The sequence below is a fragment of the Periplaneta americana genome, chromosome 2, assembly GCF_040183065.1.
Source record: "Periplaneta americana isolate PAMFEO1 chromosome 2, P.americana_PAMFEO1_priV1, whole genome shotgun sequence".
NCBI classification, from domain to species: Eukaryota; Metazoa; Arthropoda; class Insecta; order Blattodea; family Blattidae; genus Periplaneta; species Periplaneta americana.
The window spans coordinates 35299376-35325240 of record NC_091118.1 but is presented as its reverse complement, the minus strand read 5'-3'; the positions used below and the strand labels follow the sequence as shown (position 1 = coordinate 35325240).

At 34.1% G+C, this 25865-nt stretch overlaps 1 protein-coding gene across 1 annotated transcript in view; it reads left to right on the top strand.

The window, feature by feature from the left end:
- The window catches only part of LOC138692203 (uncharacterized), a 50723-nt gene extending 25341 nt beyond the window's left edge, over positions 1 to 25382 (top strand). The window contains exons 4-6 of the mRNA XM_069815293.1: positions 19088 to 19194; positions 21470 to 21565; positions 25184 to 25382. Of these exons, the coding sequence (XP_069671394.1) occupies positions 19088 to 19194; positions 21470 to 21565; positions 25184 to 25317 (337 nt within the window). The 3' untranslated portion in view covers positions 25318 to 25382. The remainder of the gene's footprint in view (positions 1 to 19087; positions 19195 to 21469; positions 21566 to 25183) is intronic.
- Positions 25383 to 25865: the final 483 nt, after the last annotated feature.

The window sequence follows — 25865 nt, the reverse complement described above, 5'->3', positions numbered from 1 at the left end:
CAATAACTAAATTCATTTGCCGAAATCGCTGGCGCCCACTATAAACAATAGATTGTGGTAACCCGTATATGCATCCTACACGTGCCATGAATCTCGGTTCATGATTTTAACTCATTCCACTTCCGTCCAAATCATCAATCACGAAGAACATCTCTTAAGAAACTGCGAACTAATTTCTAGCCCGTATGCCTACGTCATCACATCACTATCATCACTAGCCAATAGAAGTATAGGCGTGACGCAGTGGCGGGCCCTGCATATTTCTTAAGAGGAGGAAAGAAGTTAACAGCTCAAAATGACACCTTCTTGAGAGAAACATGCTACAAATTAGCCTACATGCATACATGTAAGACCAGGTAGTGTTGGGGTGTATAGCAATAATCTGTTTTTGTAAACTGAGTTTCCTAAATTGCCCAAAATATAATATGTTTTCACTTACATTCGTTGTTGAATAATTGCACAAATTAACAATTACAAGGAAATTCACAACCTCGCAGCATTTTTCGCCCACACTACAGCATCACACGTGTTGGAAGAGACCAGCTGCTAACACGTAATCGGAACCGCGGAAATGGGAATGAGAAATAATCTGTTAGGAAAGCGAGAACACTGCACCCACCCATGTGGTCTATGTCGCCACATGTACATTTTACAAGTTCAGTATCACATGCTTTTGAAGAATGTCAGTTCTTGTAAAGTCATACTACCATTACTGTTCAAAGCTGCCGGTGGCCGATTAATTTTTTTATGTTAAAAATAATGTAGTTTGCAGTACTTTCAATTTCAAATATATTTGTACAAAACTGACAACTTGGCTGTAGTCCTGTCTAGTAGACAATGAATGGAAGTGAATTTCAGGGGCCAAAAAGATCTGCGATACTAACGTATCTCTTTGTTTTATATAAATCCAACTTCAACTTCCAGATATCCTCGAAAGTTTCAAACCATGAATAGTAGCTTATTATAAAGTGCAATGAATTTTGATTTATAATTTTAAGAAAGTTTATATGGTGTCTTTCATAGCTTTGCATTAAAACTGTTTTTATTGTGTCTCCTCCTAGATGTGTTATAGTCTGGTTGAATGCAGCATCGTTAGATGGCAGCGGTAGCGAGCTTGCTGCAAGATCAGTCGGTTTCTATTTCCCGCCCATGCGCTGATTCAGAGGAGGATCTCCTCCCTCTCCGTTCATTTACTTGCTTTAAAACTCTGCTTCTTTCTCTGGCCGCTAGCGCGCTGTTGTCTATGTGTGTTAACTACAGTAAAGGAGGAATGGATTGACTTTCCTCCACACAAACAATCTCGCATCCTTCTCACTGTTTTCTAGCGGCACATGAGTGCGCGTCGTTTAAAATTCGATCAACCGAGGTTTTCTTATAGCTGTGAACTTAAAAATTATCGAATCTTCCTCGAATTTCAAGGCATATATTTCATTTGGTATTTACTTTCAAAAGAAGGAAAATGTGAGGAGGACGTTCCTCCCTTCCCTCCTCCGAGGAACCGCCACTGGCGTGACGTTACGATGGTGTGGGAGGTGGTAAAACTTCACCCTTTTGTTAATCTGAATATTTTTCTCATCACTAAAGAGCAAGCATTTCCAACTGCTGGTTCTGTAAACTATATCACGTGGCTTGAGAAATGAGACTTTATTGGTTGTACTTGGCGCCACCGATTCTCTATTCGTGACCCTGCCTCCTGTTTTTTTCTCATATTAGGCATTTACATCATTCCGTCACCATTTCACCATTTCGTCATCATTCCATAGCATTCCCCGATCGCCGGCTGGCGACGCACGAAGGGGGCTGGCTTAGGGATCAAGGGAGTTGCCTGCTCGAAACCTGGGAACGCAGCAAACCTAGGTGAAGTCAGCCGGTGTGGGTTTAGGAATGCAACTTGCTTGAGGGTTAGCGCAATAGACCGAAACAGATAGCAGTGCTGGGCCTTAGGGTACGTGCAAGACGGAGCCTGGTTGGTAGTTGGTAGCCTGAGCAGTTACCTAGTCGGAAGGAATGCCCGAACGTTAAGCAATGGAGACGTGCAAGACGAGCCCTGGTCGGTAGACTGCTACGTCGCCTGTTAGCTCGTAGAATGAATCACCTCATTTTTCCAGCTACCAACCACCTAAATATCTTTACTGCGCATGCGTCCGTAGAACTTCCCCAAGTGCTAAACGCCTACTGCTCGTCATTTCGACGCGTATAATGGATTTGGAAAGATTAATTTCAAATAATAATAATAATAATAATAATAATAATAATAATAATAATAATAATAATAATAATAATAATAATAATAAAGTTTATTGCCAGATAAATACAATACAAAGAAATTGTAAATTTGCAACATTGTAGCACCCCTCTAGAAGAGAGTGTTCTCGTACTCAGAGTAGGATTCGATACATAATTAATGTAGACGCACAAATTACAACATAACAACATCTAAAAATTAATCATTACTCATAACAAATTGCTTACATACATTTTTAAATTTCAAACTGTTGGAGGTAAATAAATCTGCGTATTTCTTATTAATTTGTTATTAATTCTAGGGCAGGTATTAGTACTTTGGTTGAAAGCAGTGCTCGTTAAACACTTGGGTTCCAATGAACGTATTGTATTCATGCTTTTGGTTTTGTTTGTGAGTATATGATCTGAAATATTTGTGATTTTTATATATCACACTTAATAATGCATTGATATAAAAGTAGATAAGGAATGGTGGGTACCAGTGGTGGTAAGCTGGCTAAATGGAGGTAGGGGGTTCCATGTGACGTCACAGGTGGGCGTGGCCAAAGCATTACGTCAGACGTGGGCGTGGCCAAAGTATTGCGTCATGGGCGGGGCTTAAGTTATGACGTCACGGAGGGGGTGGGGGGCTTAAATTATGACGTAGGAAAGAGGCGTAACGTCATAAATGGCAATCTAAGAGTTCAAGGTTAAAGTGATGACGTAGGAAAGGGGCGTAACGTCATAAATGGCAATCTAAGAGTTCAAGGTTAAAGTGTGACGTGCAGGTATGTAATGGCATGACATGTTTATCTCCTCAATGTAGAAATTATGACGTAGGAAAGGGGCGTAACTTAAATTACGTCAAGGTTAAAGTGTGACGTGCGGGTATGTAATGGCATGACAAGTTTATCTCCTCAATGTAGGAATTATGACGTAGGAAAGGGGCGTAACTTAAATTACGTCAAAGTTAAAGTGTGACGTAATGCGGGTATGATGTTTATCTCCTCAATGTGGAAATTATGACGTAGGAAAGGGGCGTAACTTAAATTACGTCAAGGTTAAAGTGTGACGTGCAGGTATGTAATTGCATGACAAGTTCATACATGTTCATCTCATCAATGTTGCTATGTGTGCTGAGTCATATCCGGCAATTGTTCTAGTTCATACATGTTTGAAAACTGCTATGTGTGCAAATATTACACATCCGGCGAAGAATTAATCTATCACACTTAAACACATACATTCTTTTAATGTAATGGTAATTTAATTGATTGGGGAATGGGTGTTGGAACGTGGGACATAAATGGATAAAAAATTAATCTAGCACACTTGTAAATTAAACAGGATGTGGCTGAAGTGACGTTATAAATATGTAATTGAAGTTGGAAATGGGGGAGGGGGGGTAAAAATGTACTTTAAGCCAATTGTTGAGTAATTGATAAAAAATATTAAGATTCTAATGTACTGGTAATTGAATTGATAAATATTAATGGCAAATGGAAATTGGAATGTGGGAATTATTGATGGCGTAAATGGTTGTACTTTAAACCAATTTATAAAAAAATTAATCTAGCACACTTGTAAATTAAACACATACATTCTTCTCATATTATTATTATTATTATTCCAATGTAATACATTTTGAGTGGTTTGTTTAACGTATTTAATACATTATTACCAACATTAATTTCATCAGAATGTGACATTATTACGATTTAGAGCAGTAATTGTAGCAGATAAATCAACGTAGATAAATATTGCATGATGCAAATAATATGCAAGCTGTTAAATTCACATCCGGTGAAGACGCAAGTGCTGAATAATGGCCAGCTATCCAATGGATGTCCTGAAACTGGTTGTACTTTAAGCCAATTGTTGAGTAATTGATAAAAAATATTAAGATTCTAATGTACTGGTAATTGAATTGATAAATAGTAATGGCAAATGGAAATTGGAATGTGGGAATTATTGATGGCGTAAATGGTTGTACTTTAAACCAATTTATAAAAAAATTAATCTAGCACACTTGTAAATTAAACATACATTCTTCTCATATTGTTATTATTATTCCAATGTAATACATTTAATGTAGATGTATATGTTGTGTAATGCATAAGTGTGCAAATATTATGCAAGCTTGCTGAATCACTTCCGGCGACGATGCAATTGCTGAGTAATGATAAAAGCATGTTCTTTGAGCACCTGCAACGCGTCATATTACACAAATATTGCATGATGCAAATAATATGCAAGCTGTTAATTCACATCCGGTGAAGACGCAAGTGCTGAATAATGGCCACCTTATTATTATTATTATTATTATTATTATTATTATTATTATTATTATTATCGTTCCAATTTAATACATTTTGAAGTAAGATTTATTGGATTGATTAATAATTTAATACATTTTGAAGTAACATTTATTGGATTTATTTTAAGCCATATATTATTACAGAAGCACTTCGTAATATAGTAATTGCTTCTTCTTCTTCTCATTATTATTATTATTCGTCATAAAGAAGATTAAAGTGTGACGTTATAAATTTGTAATTGAAGTTGGAAATGGGTGAGGGCTGTTTATAATTTGAAATACATATGTCATAACTTAAAGTGTGATGTTATAAATTTGTAATTCAAGTTGGAAATGGGGGAGGGGAAATTTGATAAAATTCTAATGTAATAGTAATTTAATTGATAAATAGTAATGGGTAAGGGAAATTCGCAAGTGTTAATTGAAATTGGAATGGGGGAATTATTGATGGCGTAAATGGTTGTACTTTAAGCCAATTGATAAAAAAATTAATCTACACACTTATAAATTAAACACATACATTCTTCACATATTATTCCAATGTAATACATTTTGAAGTAAAATTGAGTGGTTTGTTTAGCGTATTTAATTTAAGCCATACATTATTACCAACATTAAATTAATCAGAATGTGACATTATTATTTCGTAATACAGTAATTGTAGCAGATAAATAAATGTAGATGTATATGTTGTGTAATGTTATTACATATGCATAAGTGTGCAAATATTATGCAAGCTTGCTGAATCACTTCCGACGACGATGCAATTGCTGAGTAATGATAAAAATATGTTTTTGAAACACCTGGAACGTGTTATATTACACAAATATTGCATGATGCAAATAATATGCAAGCTGTTAATTGACATCCGGCGATTGTTCTCACAGCGTTTTATGTTATACAAATATTGTATTGATTACAAGTAAATAATAGCTATCTGCTATGTGTGCAAATATTATGCAAGGTTGCTAATTTTATATCCGACGATGAAATTGCTGAGTATTGATAAAAAACATGTTTTTGATAATGACCTTGGAGGTAATATGGCTGGATGATGAGGTGAATTATTTAGAAGTGTAATGAAAGAAGTATTGCAGTTTGGAATAATTGACATTGAACAAGTTTAGACAGCAGTGGGAGGGGGGGCAAGATGATGAATAATACGCTCGAATTTATACAACTATTACACTATCACATATTTTATAAAAGATCTTTGTCAAAAAAAAATTTGGTAGTGTAATAGCAGCCATAGCGTTAATAATGTCTCACAATATTTATTTTTAATTTTAATTTAGATGATACTGCATCTCCAGTCTCGGTTTGAGCTGAAGAAGAAGAAATCGCACAATTTAAATGCTCTGAGTGTAAAAAACAGTGACCATGATGAAGCGTGGTGAATGTTAAGCTTGATTATGAAGAATGTAATAAATGTTCTTTTTGGAAATAGTTTTGCACTGTAATTTCTTCTATGTCTTAACCATCCATTTCCATCTCACATAACCAAAGGGTTGGGTTCGTTTAGAGAATTAAACTATAACACTTTCCTTTCAGATATTAGTAATCCTTTTCCAATATTGAGAATTGGTATATAGGTTTTCAAATATTAATAATCCTTAAGAATTGGTGTATAAGTTGAGATTATTCTAAACATATATGTTACAAGAATATAACATAATTCCAGTGGTAGCTTATTGATTTGGGAGCGGTGGATTCATTACATGTTTGTATGATAAAACCTGAGGATGATTGAGAGAATGTCAATGATTAAACTGAACCTAGTCATTGGGGATGGGGATGTGCTTGGTAAAAGAAAATAGTAACAACATAAAATTATGCGTATATATTTATTCATAAAAAGAAATACAATGCATTGAGTATTGAAATATATTTTCAGTTAGTGAATCCCAATTTTGATAATGTTTTCACCAAAATTGAAGAAATTTCTTCCAAATTATACACATAACTGATGATAAATAATTTTTCCACACCCTTTGTTTAAACACAACCAATAAGATGGCGCCAAGTGACGGGGTGTTTTCAGCATCCTTGCTGCAAATTGCCATGGAGACGGCGAGTTCATTTAAAATGCAGTTGTTTGTCCAATCTTCTCGAAAACCATGTACATCATAATAGACGTTCTGAAAAAAAAAACGGTGTAGCATCATACATATTGTAAATTGTATAATATCACAGAAAATAGTAACACATACTTACATTTTTAAATATATGAAAGCACTTTATACATAATCCAATAGGAAACCTTGTACATCAATGGACGTCCTGAAACAAAATAAAAAATGTGTAGCATGGTACTTATTGTAAATTATGTCACAGGAAAAAAGTAACACATACTTACATTTTTAAACATATGATATGAGTAAAAGCACTTTATACATAATCCAATAAGACACTTTGAACATTGTGTTCGAACAACGCTCTTACACCCTTTTTGCACACATCTCCTGCGACTTTTGAATGGGATATATTGTACCAAATGATTTATACCATCATATCGATATTCTCTACTGTTATATGTAATCGGAGAACAAGTTAGTCTCACACCCGCTTTCTTTGTGATAAACATTGCAACTGATACGAAAATCGTAATCTTGTGACATATACGTTACAACTTGTCGAAAATCGTAATCTTGTGACATATATGTTACAGCTTGTTGAAAATCGTAATCTTGTGACATATACGTTACACCTTGTCGAAAATCGTAATCTTGTGACATATATGTTACAACTTGTCGAAAATCGTAATCTTGTTGCGATAATGCAACACCATGTCGAAAATCGTAATCTTGTGACATATATGTTACAACTTGTCGAAAATCGTATTCTTGTGACATATACGTTACACTTTGTCGAAAATCGTATTCTTGTTGCGATAATGCAACACCATGTAGAAAATCGTAATCTTGTGACATATATGTTACAACTTGTTGAAAATCGTAATCTTGTTGCGATAATGCAACACCATGTCGAAAATCGTAATATTGTGACATATACGTTACACCTTGTCGAAAATCGTATTCTTGTTGCGATAATGCAACACCATGTCGAAAATCGTAATCTTGTGACTTATATGTTACAACTTGTCGAAAATCGTAATCTTGTGACATATACGTTACACCTTGTCGAAAATCGTATTCTTGTGACATATATGTTACACCTTCTCGAAAATCGTAATCTTGTGACATATACGTTATACCTTGTCGAAAATCGTAATCTTGTGACATATACGTTACAACTTGTAGAAAATCATTCTCGACATTGTGTTGCATTATCGCAACAAGAATACGATTTTCGACATGGTGTTGCATTATCGCAACAAGAATACGATTTTCGACAAGGTGTAACGTATATGTCACAATATTACGATTTTCGACATGGTGTTGCATTATCGCAACAAGATTACGATTTTCAACAAGTTGTAACATATATGTCACAAGATTACGATTTTCTACATGGTGTTGCATTATCGCAACAAGAATACGATTTTCGACAAAGTGTAACGTATATGTCACAAGAATACGATTTTCGACATGTTGTAACATATATGTCACAAGATTACGATTTTCGACATGGTGTTGCATTATCGCAACAAGATTACGATTTTCGACAAGTTGTAACATATATGTCACAAGATTACGATTTTCGACAAGGTGTAACGTATATGTCACAAGATTACGATTTTCAACAAGCTGTAACATATATGTCACAAGATTATGATTTTCGACAAGTTGTAACGTATATGTCACAAGATTACGATTTTCGTATCAGTTGCAATGTTTATCACAAAGAAAGCGGGTGTGAGACTAACTTGTTCTCCGATTACATATAACAGTAGAGAATATCGATATGATGGTATAAATCATTTGGTACAATATATCCCATTCAAAAGTCGCAGGAGATGTGTGCAAAAAGGGTGTAAGAGCGTTGTTCGAACGCAATGTTCAAAGTGTCTTATTGGATTATGTATAAAGTGCTTTTACTCATATCATATGTTTAAAAATGTAAGTATGTGTTACTTTTTTCCTGTGACATAATTTACAATAAGTACCATGCTACACATTTTTTATTTTGTTTCAGGACGTCCATTGATGTACAAGGTTTCCTATTGGATTATGTATAAAGTGCTTTCATATATTTAAAAATGTAAGTATGTGTTACTATTTTCTGTGATATTATACAATTTACAATATGTATGATGCTACACCGTTTTTTTTTTCAGAACGTCTATTATGATGTACATGGTTTTCGAGAAGATTGGACAAACAACTGCATTTTAAATGAACTCGCCGTCTCCATGGCAATTTGCAGCAAGGATGCTGAAAACACCCCGTCACTTGGCGCCATCTTATTGGTTGTGTTTAAACAAAGGGTGTGGAAAAATTATTTATCATCAGTTATGTGTATAATTTGGAAGAAATTTCTTCAATTTTGGTGAAAACATTATCAAAATTGGGATTCACTAACTGAAAATATATTTCAATACTCAATGCATTGTATTTCTTTTTATGAATAAATATATACGCATAATTTTATGTTGTTACTATTTTCTTTTACCAAGCACATCCCCATCCCCAATGACTAGGTTCAGTTTAATCATTGACATTCTCTCAATCATCCTCAGGTTTTATCATACAAACATGTAATGAATCCACCGCTCCCAAATCAATAAGCTACCACTGGAATTATGTTATATTCTTGTAACATATATGTTTAGAATAATCTCAACTTATACACCAATTCTTAAGGATTATTAATATTTGAAAACCTATATACCAATTCTCAATATTGGAAAAGGATTACTAATATCTGAAAGGAAAGTGTTATAGTTTAATTCTCTAAACGAACCCAACCCTTTGGTTATGTGAGATGGAAATGGATGGTTAAGACATAGAAGAAATTACAGTGCAAAACTATTTCCAAAAAGAACATTTATTACATTCTTCATAATCAAGCTTAACATTCACCACGCTTCATCATGGTCACTGTTTTTTACACTCAGAGCATTTAAATTGTGCGATTTCTTCTTCTTCAGCTCAAACCGAGACTGGAGATGCAGTATCATCTAAATTAAAATTAAAAATAAATATTGTGAGACATTATTAACGCTATGGCTGCTATTACACTACCAAATTTTTTTTTGACAAAGATCTTTTATAAAATATGTGATAGTGTAATAGTTGTATAAATTCGAGCGTATTATTCATCATCTTGCCCCCCCTCCCACTGCTGTCTAAACTTGTTCAATGTCAATTATTCCAAACTGCAATACTTCTTTCATTACACTTCTAAATAATTCACCTCATCATCCAGCCATATTACCTCCAAGGTCATTATCAAAAACATGTTTTTTATCAATACTCAGCAATTTCATCGTCGGATATAAAATTAGCAACCTTGCATAATATTTGCACACATAGCAGATAGCTATTATTTACTTGTAATCAATACAATATTTGTATAACATAAAACGCTGTGAGAACAATCGCCGGATGTCAATTAACAGCTTGCATATTATTTGCATCATGCAATATTTGTGTAATATAACACGTTCCAGGTGTTTCAAAAACATATTTTTATCATTACTCAGCAATTGCATCGTCGTCGGAAGTGATTCAGCAAGCTTGCATAATATTTGCACACTTATGCATATGTAATAACATTACACAACATATACATCTACATTTATTTATCTGCTACAATTACTGTATTACGAAATAATAATGTCACATTCTGATTAATTTAATGTTGGTAATAATGTATGGCTTAAATTAAATACGCTAAACAAACCACTCAATTTTACTTCAAAATGTATTACATTGGAATAATATGTGAAGAATGTATGTGTTTAATTTATAAGTGTGTAGATTAATTTTTTTATCAATTGGCTTAAAGTACAACCATTTACGCCATCAATAATTCCCCCATTCCAATTTCAATTAACACTTGCGAATTTCCCTTACCCATTACTATTTATCAATTAAATTACTATTACATTAGAATTTTATCAAATTTCCCCTCCCCCATTTCCAACTTGAATTACAAATTTATAACATCACACTTTAAGTTATGACATATGTATTTCAAATTATAAACAGCCCTCACCCATTTCCAACTTCAATTACAAATTTATAACGTCACACTTTAATCTTCTTTATGACGAATAATAATAATAATGAGAAGAAGAAGAAGCAATTACTATATTACGAAGTGCTTCTGTAATAATATATGGCTTAAAATAAATCCAATAAATGTTACTTCAAAATGTATTAAATTATTAATCAATCCAATAAATCTTACTTCAAAATGTATTAAATTGGAACGATAATAATAATAATAATAATAATAATAATAATAATAATAATAATAATAATAATAATAAGGTGGCCATTATTCAGCACTTGCGTCTTCACCGGATGTGAATTAACAGCTTGCATATTATTTGCATCATGCAATATTTGTGTAATATGACGCGTTGCAGGTGCTCAAAGAACATGCTTTTATCATTACTCAGCAATTGCATCGTCGCCGGAAGTGATTCAGCAAGCTTGCATAATATTTGCACACTTATGCATTACACAACATATACATCTACATTAAATGTATTACATTGGAATAATAATAACAATATGAGAAGAATGTATGTTTAATTTACAAGTGTGCTAGATTAATTTTTTTATAAATTGGTTTAAAGTACAACCATTTACGCCATCAATAATTCCCACATTCCAATTTCCATTTGCCATTACTATTTATCAATTCAATTACCAGTACATTAGAATCTTAATATTTTTTATCAATTACTCAACAATTGGCTTAAAGTACAACCAATTTCAGGACATCCATTGGATAGCTGGCCATTATTCAGCACTTGCGTCTTCACCGGATGTGAATTTAACAGCTTGCATATTATTTGCATCATGCAATATTTATCTACGTTGATTTATCTGCTACAATTACTGCTCTAAATCGTAATAATGTCACATTCTGATGAAATTAATGTTGGTAATAATGTATTAAATACGTTAAACAAACCACTCAAAATGTATTACATTGGAATAATAATAATAATAATAATAATATGAGAAGAATGTATGTGTTTAATTTACAAGTGTGCTAGATTAATTTTTTTATAAATTGGTTTAAAGTACAACCATTTACGCCATCAATAATTCCCACATTCCAATTTCCATTTGCCATTAATATTTATCAATTCAATTACCAGTACATTAGAATCTTAATATTTTTTATCAATTACTCAACAATTGGCTTAAAGTACATTTTTACCCCCCCTCCCCCATTTCCAACTTCAATTACATATTTATAACGTCACTTCAGCCACATCCTGTTTAATTTACAAGTGTGCTAGATTAATTTTTTATCCATTTATGTCCCACGTTCCAACACCCATTCCCCAATCAATTAAATTACCATTACATTAAAAGAATGTATGTGTTTAAGTGTGATAGATTAATTCTTCGCCGGATGTGTAATATTTGCACACATAGCAGTTTTCAAACATGTATGAACTAGAACAATTGCCGGATATGACTCAGCACACATAGCAACATTGATGAGATGAACATGTATGAACTTGTCATGCAATTACATACCTGCACGTCACACTTTAACCTTGACGTAATTTAAGTTACGCCCCTTTCCTACGTCATAATTTCCACATTGAGGAGATAAACATCATACCCGCATTACGTCACACTTTAACTTTGACGTAATTTAAGTTACGCCCCTTTCCTACGTCATAATTCCTACATTGAGGAGATAAACTTGTCATGCCATTACATACCCGCACGTCACACTTTAACCTTGACGTAATTTAAGTTACGCCCCTTTCCTACGTCATAATTTCTACATTGAGGAGATAAACATGTCATGCCATTACATACCTGCACGTCACACTTTAACCTTGAACTCTTAGATTGCCATTTATGACGTTACGCCCCTTTCCTACGTCATCACTTTAACCTTGAACTCTTAGATTGCCATTTATGACGTTACGCCTCTTTCCTACGTCATAATTTAAGCCCCCCACCCCCTCCGTGACGTCATAACTTAAGCCCCGCCCATGACGCAATACTTTGGCCACGCCCACGTCTGACGTAATGCTTTGGCCACGCCCACCTGTGACGTCACATGGAACCCCCTACCTCCATTTAGCCAGCCTACCACCACTGGTACCCACCATTCCTTATCTACTTATAAATTTGATGTATTTTCAAAACTTTAAATTCTAAAAACAATTTTTCTGTAGGATGTTTACAAATTTTGAAATCGGTTCAACCCGACCACCAAAGCCCACATCATATTGTGAAATTGTGAGATGAAGGAGGAGTTGAAATGGATACTAATAAAGGTAAAGGTAGCTCCTTCACATGCCATAAATGCACTTCGGGATCATGGGTATAGAGCCCCATGCTTTTTTGATCTCGGCACTAGAATGAGGTGGTGTGAAATGGATACCAATAATAAATAACTTTGTAAATGAATAATTTATATTTTACAGAAAGTGGCGATTTTAGATACAATATAATTACCGGTACTGACCTTTTGGCAATTAATACATGTTATTCTATCAATACTCTATGTGTACAAGAAGGAACTATATGGGATTTAATGAAAGGGTTTCATTATGATGCTTTCCAGAAAAGTGGAATTATTTACGTGGTTATTTCCGTACTGAAAATACCCAAATATCTAAGGTACGTTTAGGATAACTCGAAGACCAATACAATCCATCCTGACACTTTTATAAATTATTGTTTTTAAAAGACAATTTTGAAAAAGCAGAGTAAGTTCAGCTACACTGACTGGCAGGCACATCACCCCGACCTTCTGCGCAGCCACCAGCTAGCTTACGAGCGACCAACACGGTACAGTCCGCATTTCACGAGACGATCCGAGCAAGGAATGCGAGTTTTTCCCCCACTCTTATAACCTACCCCCGACACGAAACCGGCCGGCCACTGATTTTATTTATTTATTTAATTCAAATATACAGAATAAAGAAATATAATTACAAAACAAAACAAAGAGAAATACAAATAAAATAATACAAGCAATATAAAAAGAAGATACAGTAGTATTAACAAAATTTGAGACCGAATGAGCAGCGCTCGTGCTCGGTCGCAGTTCAGATATAATATTAAAAAATAATAATAATAATAATATAAATAAATAAGTAAAATAAAATAGGAACTAAAATATAATTACAGCGGCAATGGAATTATATAATATAATATTAACACTAGAGAAGAATAATATCGCACGTGAAAAGTAGGACTAATATATATTTCAAAATTATAGAATACAAATATAATATAGGTTGATTAATTCATACACATAGGCTATAAATTTATTTAATCAAATTGAAGATATTAACACGTTTCTAATTTTCTTGTTATATGTTAGTGGGTTACATGTTAGAAGTTCTGGGTGTAGTTAAAGCATTGTACAACCGAGGGCCAAAATTAATGCTATGCTTTAGACCAGCAGATGTGAGACATTTAGGTTCTACTAATTTTGAATTAATATTTCGTCTTGTGTCATAATTGTGTGTCTGTAATACAAACTTATTACGATTTTTATGATAAAATTTTAACAGCGTATACTTATAAATTTGTTCAATATTAAATACATTAAATTCAGAATAAATTAATTTAGTTGGATAATCGAAACGTTTCTTCAAACAAATTTTAATTATTCGTTTTTGTAGTAAATTTAACGGACTAAGATTAATTTTTGTACTTCCACCCCAAACAATTATACCATATTGAATAATAGACTGAATAATGGCCAAATAAACATTTCGTAGAACTCTAATAGGTAAGTAGCATCGAAGATTAACGAATTTATAAATTGTTTTACGAAGCCTCTTACAAAGATAAGTAATGTAAACCTTGATTGAACCTTGTTTGTCCGGCCAATGACACCACTCCCATCCACCTGCTTCTTCAAGAACGCGAGTTACTGGCTTACACTCTCCTCTTACCCCGCAAGGACCGTACTCCCCTCCCAGGGATCCTCTCGTGAAATTTGGACAATAACCAGTCAGGCTCCGTCTTGTACACCCCGACTTTCTGCCCAGCGACCAACTAGGTTACGAGCGACCAACTCGGTAACGAACCAGGCTCCGTCTTGTATGTACCCTTAGTGCCCATCTCCCGTAAATAGGGATATCTTATGCAAAGTTTTACCGTTAGATGTCAGAAGCGTTCCATGCGACACAACATGTTGTAGAGCTATATTATGCCAAATGTTACAGTTAATTACGTTCTCCCGCTTGCTGGTTTTCTGTGCGTATGAAAATTATATTTATAATTATTTCGTATAGCCTAGTATAACTTAATATAATTCAATATTTTCTTACCTCATAATTAATTTAATTTAATTTACAATAAATGATAGCGTAAACTTGTAAAATACTAAGCGATTTTCCTTAAGAGATGGATGGGAAACTCTGCAATATGCAGAATATAGGTACGAGTAAATTGAATATTCATGAACCTAAACGAGAACTTTGAGACCGAGGTGCACGAATAAAAATAATAATAAATAAAAAAATAGAAACTTTGTCGAAGGTGGATATTAAATCTTTAATCATTAGTATTGTAAATACCGTACGCTAAAAATAGGGCATGCAGCCACCAATGTGTTTTTTTTTATAGGGAACGGACTATCGAGATTGAATTCCTCGTATTTTTTTCTCTAGTTGCAGAAAGATCAAATGCATTATTTGATAAAATCATATAATATATGATCGCAGTAGTATCACGATTATAACTGTGTTTTGTAGGTTAAGGACATGCAGTTTTGAATACTATATAGAATGATTTTGAAGTAAAAACATAGATTTAATAATTAATTAGTCTACAGCACATTAAAAACATTATTCACGAAATGGATTTCAGTATGGATCGTCCTGGATAATAAACATCCCAATTAATCGAGAGTTTACTGCAGGCGTAAACCTCGGAGAAGTACTAAGCTAACATAACTTGCTGTCGAGGTTGCATAGGTTTTTATCAATTTTTATTTTCTTTCTTCCAAAATGAAACTGTAGCCAGCCATTCCTTACTTGAAGCAGTTCTTTTTGTTTATTTGCTAGCACTTTCGAAGCGCAATTTAATTAGTTAAATTTTTAAGGTTTAAAGCATATATTCAGAATATTTCGGGACTTGAATGAAGACAAAAGGCTTTCCCTGGTTTTTACATACAGGAACACAACAAAAGTTTGGCATTTTGAGTTGTTTTTAAGAGTATTTAATGTACTAATATACTACGTAAATCCTCAATGTTTATATACCGGAAAACAAATGCACACGCAAAGCGCTTCCCTCAAAGTACACGCGCGCTATCTGTTGGTGCTAGTTCAGGATATCCCTATTCCATTCCATTGCTGGAAATAGTTACAGTACTTTATAATGAATTTAATTATTTTAAATTTGCGTGTAAGATCAATCGCTATCGAATAAAGGTGTTACCACAGTTAATGTTTAACCACACACACTGAGGATGCAGAAGGATGCTTACGTGGACAAGCTGAAGGTCAAGTGACGCCAGCTTGTTACAAGAACAGACTTGGTAAATATTACTCTTTGTATTCACCCACTTTCGTAGTAACTCACAATTATAAAAGTTTATTTTCTTTTATCTAATATTGCACATTAGAGTCAAGTTATATCTTTTATCGTGTTTATCAACTACAATTCAAATTTTCTTTTAAAATAAATACAAAATTGTGGTCATCAAGTATATTTTTCTGCGTCGCAAAAACGCAAATTTAGCTGTACAAAATGAATAATTTCTCTGCATTCTAACGGATTGAAATGAAACTTTGTACAGACATTATACCTAGCACATATTTTTGTTTACAAACTCTGATTACGTTTGTGTAAGAGGAACTACCCCTTTATAGAGAGTGGTTTTAGACAAAATTCGTAACTTCTCTATCTACCTGATTTTTATGAAACATTGTACGGAAATTAAAGTTAGCATATTTTTTATGTACAAACTATATTTATTGTTTCATAACAAGAACTACTCCTTTATAGGTAGTGCATTTACATAAAATTAACTTCTGTCCTACACAACAAATTTTTACGAAACTTTGTACAAGAGTTACAGATAGAACTCTCATTACATCTGTATGCTACCTATAGGCCTAATTGTACAAAGTTTCATAAAAATATATCTATCATATAGGAGAGAAGTTATTACATTTGTCTAAATGCACTACTGTAAAGGGCAGATTCTCTTATAGAATTAATAATCAGACTTTGTAGACAAAAATATATTCTACCTGCAACTTCTGTATAAAGTATAATAAAATCTGTTAGATGGGAGAGAAGTTACTGATTTTGTCCAGCTACTAGATTTGCGTTCTGATCCACGGTGCGTTTGCTAAGGTTAGATTAAAATGCGTTCAATATATTTTTGACCTGATGTTTAATGCCATGTGAATAATTTTGGAGGCCTAAAACACTCACACAGTGGTTAAAAACTTCATTATTCCATGATCCTTTTCTGCTGTTAAACCAAACATGGGACATTTGCCGCCGTGTTATGGTGCGCCCCACCACTGAGAAAAAGAAAGATAAATGCTCAAGAACGCGCAAATTTTAAAAAAAGGATTCAGCACACTAAATGATGCTGTATTAAATGGTAAAAGAATTGCTGTAACCGGGCGTGATCGGCTATACTAAAACTCCCATTATATTTGGAAAACTTTATTTTTTTTTTCAGTTGCAATATTTAAACCGTACTGTCAGAAGAAAAATACTTCAGACACTTGAAATTGAAGTTTCATTAGTAAGAAACTACCTATCTGAACAGATCCCATGTCTCAAAACACAGTAAATCACTATTGGCTCTTTTCACCCACATAATAACCCTCTCTGTATACAATTGAACATACCCTTCTAAAAATAGCTTACAGCTAATAAAAAGTAAAAGCTATACCTCACAATATTCTCCAAATGTTAAAGAACATGAATTCATATTCACCTATGATCAACTAAACAAGTCAAAATTTGATTCTTGTCCACCTAGATTGGGAAAATTGCACACTGTGCGTCGTGTGATTATTTCGACTGCGAGCCAATCACGGGTATGACAGCCACGTGCTTGTGTTTACATAAGGATTATATTAACAGCGTAAAGATTATACAATATCATGAAAATCTGGAAATCTATATTTTGAATCTCCACCATACTTTTTCTAGGTATGAAATTAAAACGAGAAAAGAAGTTCGAATATAGAGATTAGATTTGTTTAAATTGTTTTGCTATTTTACGACGTTTTTTCATCTCCTATGGTTATATAGCGTCTGAATGAACTGAAGATGACAATGCCAGCGAAATGAGTATAGGGTCCAACGCCGAAAGTTATGCTCTTATTAGGTTGAGGGAAAACCCCGTAATAAACCTCAACCAGGTAACTTGTCCCAACCAGGATTTGAACCCGGGCCCGCTCGTAGATTAGATCCTGAATCCTTAGTCCCTATTTACACTTGCCATTTGTCGCGCAACATCAAGCGCTTTCTGTCGGCTATATGTAGCATCACCGTTCACTCTTGGCAGATTTCTCGTCTGCTACTCGAGGCTAGTTGTTGAGCTCGAGCAACGTGTGAATGATGTGGTGAGCTTTTTAAATGAACAGAATGGATTTTAACAATAAAAAGTAGCTGTTTTAGCTTCTGCAGCTTCATGTGTTTTGTTAGCTTGCACACTAATGAGAAGCGCAAAAAAAAAAAAAAAAAACAGAGAGAGAGAGAGAGACCAGGAATGGAGATGGAGGTCCAGAAGGCAGGAGAAAGGGTTATTCCACGTTCTCAGTAAAGATTTCAAACTGGAACAAAATTGTCCAATAGATATTTATTATATTAAAATAAATTGAAAGTTTAATTTTTTTTCTTGCATATTGACTCCTGATGTTCTTTATTTTTGTTTTGATGTCGGAGGGAATAGTATTGGGACGAACAGACTCCAAATTTTTACAAATGAACTCCAGTGCATTTTCCCTCCGAATCCTATTGTGATAGTCCTTATTTTTGATGTCATAAAAGTATGGAAATTCCCCGTAAAGCTTGATTAATTTCATTACTTGGTTTTTGTTCCACTCTGACATTATGCTACAAAGCGCGCGGAAACAGAGAGAAACAGCTGATTAAAAGTTGTCTGCTACTGCTTTTCCGAACCATGTTCGGGTCCTATCGCGTCAATTCGGCTGGCCCACCTAGGAAATGTCGCACAGAAATAGAAACAGCTTCTACTCAGCAGATGTCGAAAGGGAAGGAACGAAATCCGTACTGCGCATGCGCCCGCGCTGTAAGTCGAACGACAAATAGCAAGTGTAAATAGGGACTTACAGCTATATAGCCCGACTTATCTGTGCTGTAACTTACTGACTAAAATACCAGTTCTTACCATTAGATGAAACAACTTTTGAGTTTCCTTGATTTTGTATGAATGCAGAAATATATGATTGGATATTTCAATGGTTTTATGTTTGTTCAGGAATAGCTTCGGCGAAAAAAAGCAACAGTTCGTGCGAAGGGGACACAGAAGTATAAACTACGGGGAGAATACACTGACTATGGATTACTTGCCTGAAAACCATACAAGTAAGAGTGCAATTTTATTATGAACCAAAGTACAAAGATCACCGTTATTCAACTTCCTCAGTTTTCCATCCTTACAAAACTATCATCAAAACCATATATTAATTAACAGAAAATATTGTATAAGACACCTTGGTGTATTAATCGACAATAAATTATATTTTCACAACCACAATGAATAGGCTAAACCATGAAATAAGAATGTTAGGAATGAATTACTGATTCGGCTAAATTGTAAAATATTCAAGAGAAATTTATATAATTATGTTCGTACAGATTTCTGCCTAGTAACTCCACGTATAATTATGAGCAAAGACGCGAGTACTTTAAATGTCGAAGCTTGTATGCTTGACGTTAGGAGCTATATTACTTATTCTTATGTAAGGTCCTTTAAGGTGACATTAACTGTGAATATTTCTTAAGCAGTCTCAGCTTTCATATTCCGATGAAGGATATGAGACTTCACAAACTTTTCTATTTTAGAAATTCTAAATGTATCTCTCCAATCTCCAGATGCACTAAAATTGCCAACTTGCATGAATGTGATTTCGATCCATTCAATGTAGACGTATAGAAGTAAATTAGATCATGACGATGTCATTTGATTTTGTGTTAGTTGCAAAGTTTTTCTACACAAAATTGTAATATTTTCTGTAATATTTATTCAACTGCATTGTTTGTTTAAAATAACCATTGCAAAATATGTTCTTATATGTTTTATTGTCACCGTTATATAGTTAATGTATAACATTGTTGTTCATTTTATCATTGTATTAATTGTAACTATTGGCCAATAGCTGTTGTCCAGCACATAAATAAATAAATAAATAAATAAATAAATAAATAAATAAATAAATAAATAAATAAATAAATAAATAAATAAATAAATAAATAAATATAGTGGAAGCTCTTAAGTTCGACTGCTTACTTAGGAGAAGTAGACACACCCCTATACGGGCACTAAGAAATGAAGAGTCCACTGCAAGAATGATGGATGTCATTTGGAATACATTTTGCAGGAGAAGCAATTGAAAGTTTGAAATGCTTAGCGCTCAAAGCTTAACTGTGATTTTCCGATCATTACTGGACAATGACTATCAGTGTTAATGCCATATAACTCTCTATGTACATTCTAAATTTCTTAAGCTATGCATTGACAGTCTTGGTTCATTTTCGACAAGAAAGTGACATCCATCATTCTTGCAGTGGACTCTTCAAATGGGTTTGCCATTTGAATGTGCCTTGTAGTGATACTTTTGTTAAAGGAAAACAGATTATTTTATTGATTAGGACATCCATATTTAATCACTGATTTTAAACTAATGAACTCTTCTTTTTCTATTTGAGAATTGTGCCGTTTGTGAGACGGAACTGTCGAAACCCACTGTGGTACTAGAAGCGCACACACGTCTCGGGGCGGGCAGGAAATGCAAGTACAGTACTGTATTCGTTGATGGATAACCAATAAGAATTTGTATTCATTTCACCTGCCAAGCTCACTACCCTTATTGGACTGAACTTTCAATTCTGTTCAGTCGAACTTAGGAGAGTCCACAATAAATGAATGATTAATAATAATAATAATAATAATAATAATAATAATAATAATAATAATAATAATAATAATAATAATAATAATAATAATAATATTATTATTATTATTATTATTATTATTATTATTATTATTATTATTATTATTAGGAGGGAAATAAGAGACACTAGGTTGGTGTGTAATTTCGTAGTATTCTTACGACCTAGAGTTTGCGCCATGCTTGAGGCGCAGGTGGGGGCCTGCAGCAATTGGCGACCATTTTGGGCGTGGGTGAAAATTTTCGGCCAGTATGTGAGTAATATTAAATTTAAAATTTATTTACAGTTAAGAATGTCAAAATTCAAAATTATACACGTATCTATAATGAATCTTGGAATGTAAAAGACTACCTGCAAGCATTTATGTGACTTTAAAACATGTCCAAAGTATTTTATTTTCTATTACAATTTTCTTTCGAAATTGGGGGTCAATGTAGTCTGTGTGTGCGAATTTTGGGACATTCTGTATAATAAGATTGAAATGTTTTAGTTTAATTGCAAGCAGGTAGAGTTTTCAGAAAATAACTAAAATAATTTAAAACTGTATTTCTTATATCAGTTTGTTACAGTCGTATCTAATTGCAACTAATATAGTTGTAAGTAGCGTACTGCTTAGGAGTAAATTACTAGGGCTATATATCCAATGAAAGATAAGTACAGTAATTTGTCTATTTCACCTTGATTTCAGAAATCTTTAGAGTCTTGAGTGGTACCTACACTGTACTGGCAACGGACTATGTGAGCTATTTAATACTGGGTGCTTGCCTTGAAGACTTTGAAAAACGTGAGTAAATGAGACAGAATTGCAAAAATGTACATAAATATTTGAGACAGAACAGGAACTATAAGAATGAACGCAGAAAGTAGAGGCAGAATACTATAATTTAAAACTTTCAATTCAATAATTCATAGTTTCATTCATACTTCTCTGCCCAAGGGCAGGTATTTCATTGCAAACCCAGTATTTCCAATTTTTCCTATTTTCTGCCTTACTCTTTGTCTCCGCATGTGATCCATATTATATCTTAATGCCGTTTATCATCTGATACCTTCTGCCTCGAACTCTTCTTCCCTTCATCAATTCTTCCAGTGCATCCTTCAATAAGGCAGTTTCTTCTCAGCCAGTGACCCAACCAATTCCTTTTCCTCTTCCTGATCAGTTTCAGCATCATCCTTTCTTCACCCACTCTTTCCAACACAGCTTCATTTCTTATTCTGACTGTTCACTTCACACGTTCCATTCTCCTTCATATGCACATTTCAAATCCTTGTATTCGTTCTCTTCACTTCGTCGTAATGCCCATATTTCTGCCCCCCATATAATGCCACACTCCACACAAAGCACTTCACTAGTCTCTTTCTTCTTTTTCCAGAGGTCCGCAGAAAATGCTCCTTTTTCTATTAAAAGCTTCCTTGGCCATTGCTGTCCTCCTTTTGACTTCCTGGCAGCAGCTCATGTTACTGCTTATAGTACACCCCAAGTATTTGAAGCTGTCCACTTCTCTAGTGCCTCATTTAGAATTCGCACATTTGCTTTCTTTATTTTTCTTCTATGACCATGGTCTTCGTATTATTTGCATTTATCTTCATCCCATACTGCTCACAGCTGTCATTTAGCTCCAGTAGCATATCCTTTAGTATCACCTCCTCTTCTGCTAACAAAGCCATATCATCAGCAAATCTTAAGCACTTTATTCTTCTTCCTCCTACTATCACGTTTCCCATGTTCTGAAACAGTTCTTCACTAAATATTCCAAGTAGATGTTGAATAGGGTAGGTGACAAAGGACATCCTTGACGTACTCCTCTCCCTATCTCTCTTCCTCCTAACATTTCCTCTAATATCATTTTGACTCGTTGTTACTGAACAGCCTCCCTCTTTCTAATCCACACCTATTTTCTTCAATTCCCGAACATTTCCCAGAATCCGCATTCCCGAACATCCATTTTCCCGAATATAAAATTCCCGAATTCTTTGATTTCCATTTCCCGATAGCTAATACAGTAGTTTATATTACCACACAAATGTTTTTAATAAAATTTTGGTATAATCAATTATTACACTTTCACTTTACAAAGTGAAATAATATCCAAGTGTCCTCAGGTAATCGAGGTGTCTGTTATCGGTTGCATAGGTGTGATAATCCTGCACGATAATTCGTATTCGTGTTTGAAGTTGTAGCCACTCTCTCTGCGGCTGACCCTTTCAGTTCTTGCAGGTTATTAGGCGGTCCAGAAGTAATCGCCCACACAGAACATTCTTTGGAAGGTACATTTGCAAAATCCCAGTATATTTTTCCTCCAGCCGCACTCCTGCTCTTAATATACACGTTACTTTGCAGCAAAAGCGTTTTACCTCCTCACGTTGGTTATAATTCTACCTTCACCTGCCATGATTCTCATAACATAAATTGCATAAATTTGTTTGCTTAAATGTAGTTTTTGTAATCTTTTGTTTCTTGGAAACATGTTGTGATTGTCAGGTCATGTATTTTACTGCAGTCTTTGTAATTTTTTTTGTTTCGTGGCAGCATGTAGTGATTGTTAGTTCAAGTCTTTTACTGTTCGGGAATTTATCGCATAATATATTCGGGAAATGAACAGTAAATGAAATTCGGGACTGTGGCTTCGGAAAAAGGTAGCTTCGGGAAAACGTCCATTCAGAAATGCGGATTCGGAAAAATTGGTGGGAACGATTTTCTTCAGGTTCCCCATCAGTTTAACTTTCAATTTGGAAATACTATTTAATTTGAGTTCAGTGGTATAATAGTAATGATTACTGGCTCGTTGGGAGGAATTTTATGTAATTCCGTAACTTAACTCAATTTTCTAGAAAAACGCTAACCTACAACATTCCGAGGAAGAGGTAGTAGTCTATTTGATTCCTTACATAACCCGAAGCGTCGTTTAACGATATCTAAAAAAATGAGGTATGCATAGCTGTGCCTAGGAGTATCCTGCCTCTTCAAGTCTGTTACTGTTACAACTCGCCGTTGATGTTTAGTGAAAGTGCTTGGAAGGCGCAGGATTAACCGTTTGAGACAGATCTTTCAAAATTTGTACATATATCGTGCTGCATATAAAGTTCTCCTTTAGAGAATATTTCATCTCATTTGGTCCAACATTATATGAATTAATATTTTTGTAAATTCAAATTATACACTATATATATATATATGAAAATTGGAAATTTATTCTTTGAAGAGGTGGAAAAATTCAAATATCTTGGAGCAACAGTAACAAATATAAATGACACTCGGGAGAAAATTAAACGCAGAATAAATATGGGAAATGTGTGCTATTATTCGGTTGAGAAGCTTTTGTCGTCTAGTCTGCTGTCAAAAAACTGAAAGTTAGAATTTATAAAACAGTTATATTATCGGTTCTTCTGTATGGTTGTGAAACTTGGACTCTCACTTTGAGAGAGGAACAGAGGCTAAGAGTGTTTGAGAAAAAAGTGCATAGGAAAATATTTGGGGCTAAGAGGGATGCAGTTACAGGAGAATGGGGAAAGTTACACAACGCAGAATTGCACGCATTGTATTCTTCACCTGACATAATTAGGAACATTAAAACCAGACGTTTGAGATGGACGGGACATGTAGCACGTATGGGCGAATCCAGTAATGCATATAGAGTGTTAATCGGAAGACCGGAGGAAAAAAAACTTTTTGGAAAACGGAGACGTAGATGGAAGGAAAATATTAAAACGATTTGAGGGAGGTGAAATATCATGCTAGGGACTGGATTAATGTTGCTCAGGATAGGGACCAATGGCGGGCTTAAGTGAGGGCGGCAATGAACTTCCGGGTTCTCTAAAAGCTATTTTTAAGTTCTAAGTACACTATTTTGAAGAAAACACTAACACTATTTCTCGTACAATAATAAACTTTTTTGCATAAAATTTTCTGCATCCTACCTTTAAAAATCCCTGAAACATAACTCACTTTCATGTTTCAGTTTATCCCTCAAGTGCTAAAAGTTATCTTATATGCTCAAATAATTTAGTGGTGAACGAAAGATAGAATAGCTTACAAAAAAAATCAGATCGCTCATATGAGAAATATAGTTGATACGTACTGTTGTCTGATGTTCAAGTAAGTTGAGAAAATTTGTATATATTTTTTTAACTTAAATGTTATCAACTTTGTAAAATTTCAAATTTTGCTAAATTTTCTCCCCAAAATTCGATGTATAGTTCCATAAAACTACACGAATTGATCCATCTTGTTTTTTATTTTGTGGTAATTTCCGTATTTTATATTGCAACATAGGCATTTAGTGTATTCAATTGTTCTATAATTTTGTTATTCATATAGCCCTAATTAAGTCTTAATAGCTGGAATGTTATGTTCATTAAATCCCTAATGTTTATTTATTTCATATTCTTGTTCACTTTTCAGCTTTTATTAGAGTTCTGACTGACACTGAAGCGTTAATTTTTTACAATAAAGAAAAGATAAGCAAAGCACTGAAGAGTTTGGGACTCGACGAAAGTAAATTCATGCCCAATAACAACACGAATTGTTCGATTTAAACTACTCATTAAATAAGCAGTTTTATAACACTCCTTGTGAAATAAAACAATGTGTATGACTGGAATACCGTTTTAATTTAATTTTCGTTCTTTTATCCTATCCAAGTTAAAGCATCCTTGAATAGCCCCGACCGCTCTCCTGTTTATTCCTGTTCCCTGCTTGCAAAACCTGAAGGTAGTACTAATGACAGACTACAATCACTAATCTCGATTATCTACCTAATCGCCATCATGGTTGTAGTTCGTCCACGTCCCGATCGCGATCAGGAGCTTAATCCTGTTTCCAGAACTGGATAATCTCAGCCTACTGAGACACGGCTCAGTGGACGAATATTAGATTTTAGTAGTCTTTGGTTCGAATCGTCTTGACATGTTGATGTTTCCTGTTATTTAGTAAGGTGTGATAGCTGTCGGAGTGAAATTTTGTTGGCCCTTTCATTGTATTATGCAGTACATAGCAAAGAAAAGAAGACGATGTGAATGGCTAGAAAATGACATTTTGTTATTATTAGAAGTGTGAGAGAAATTTAATGTATATATGAGAAAAG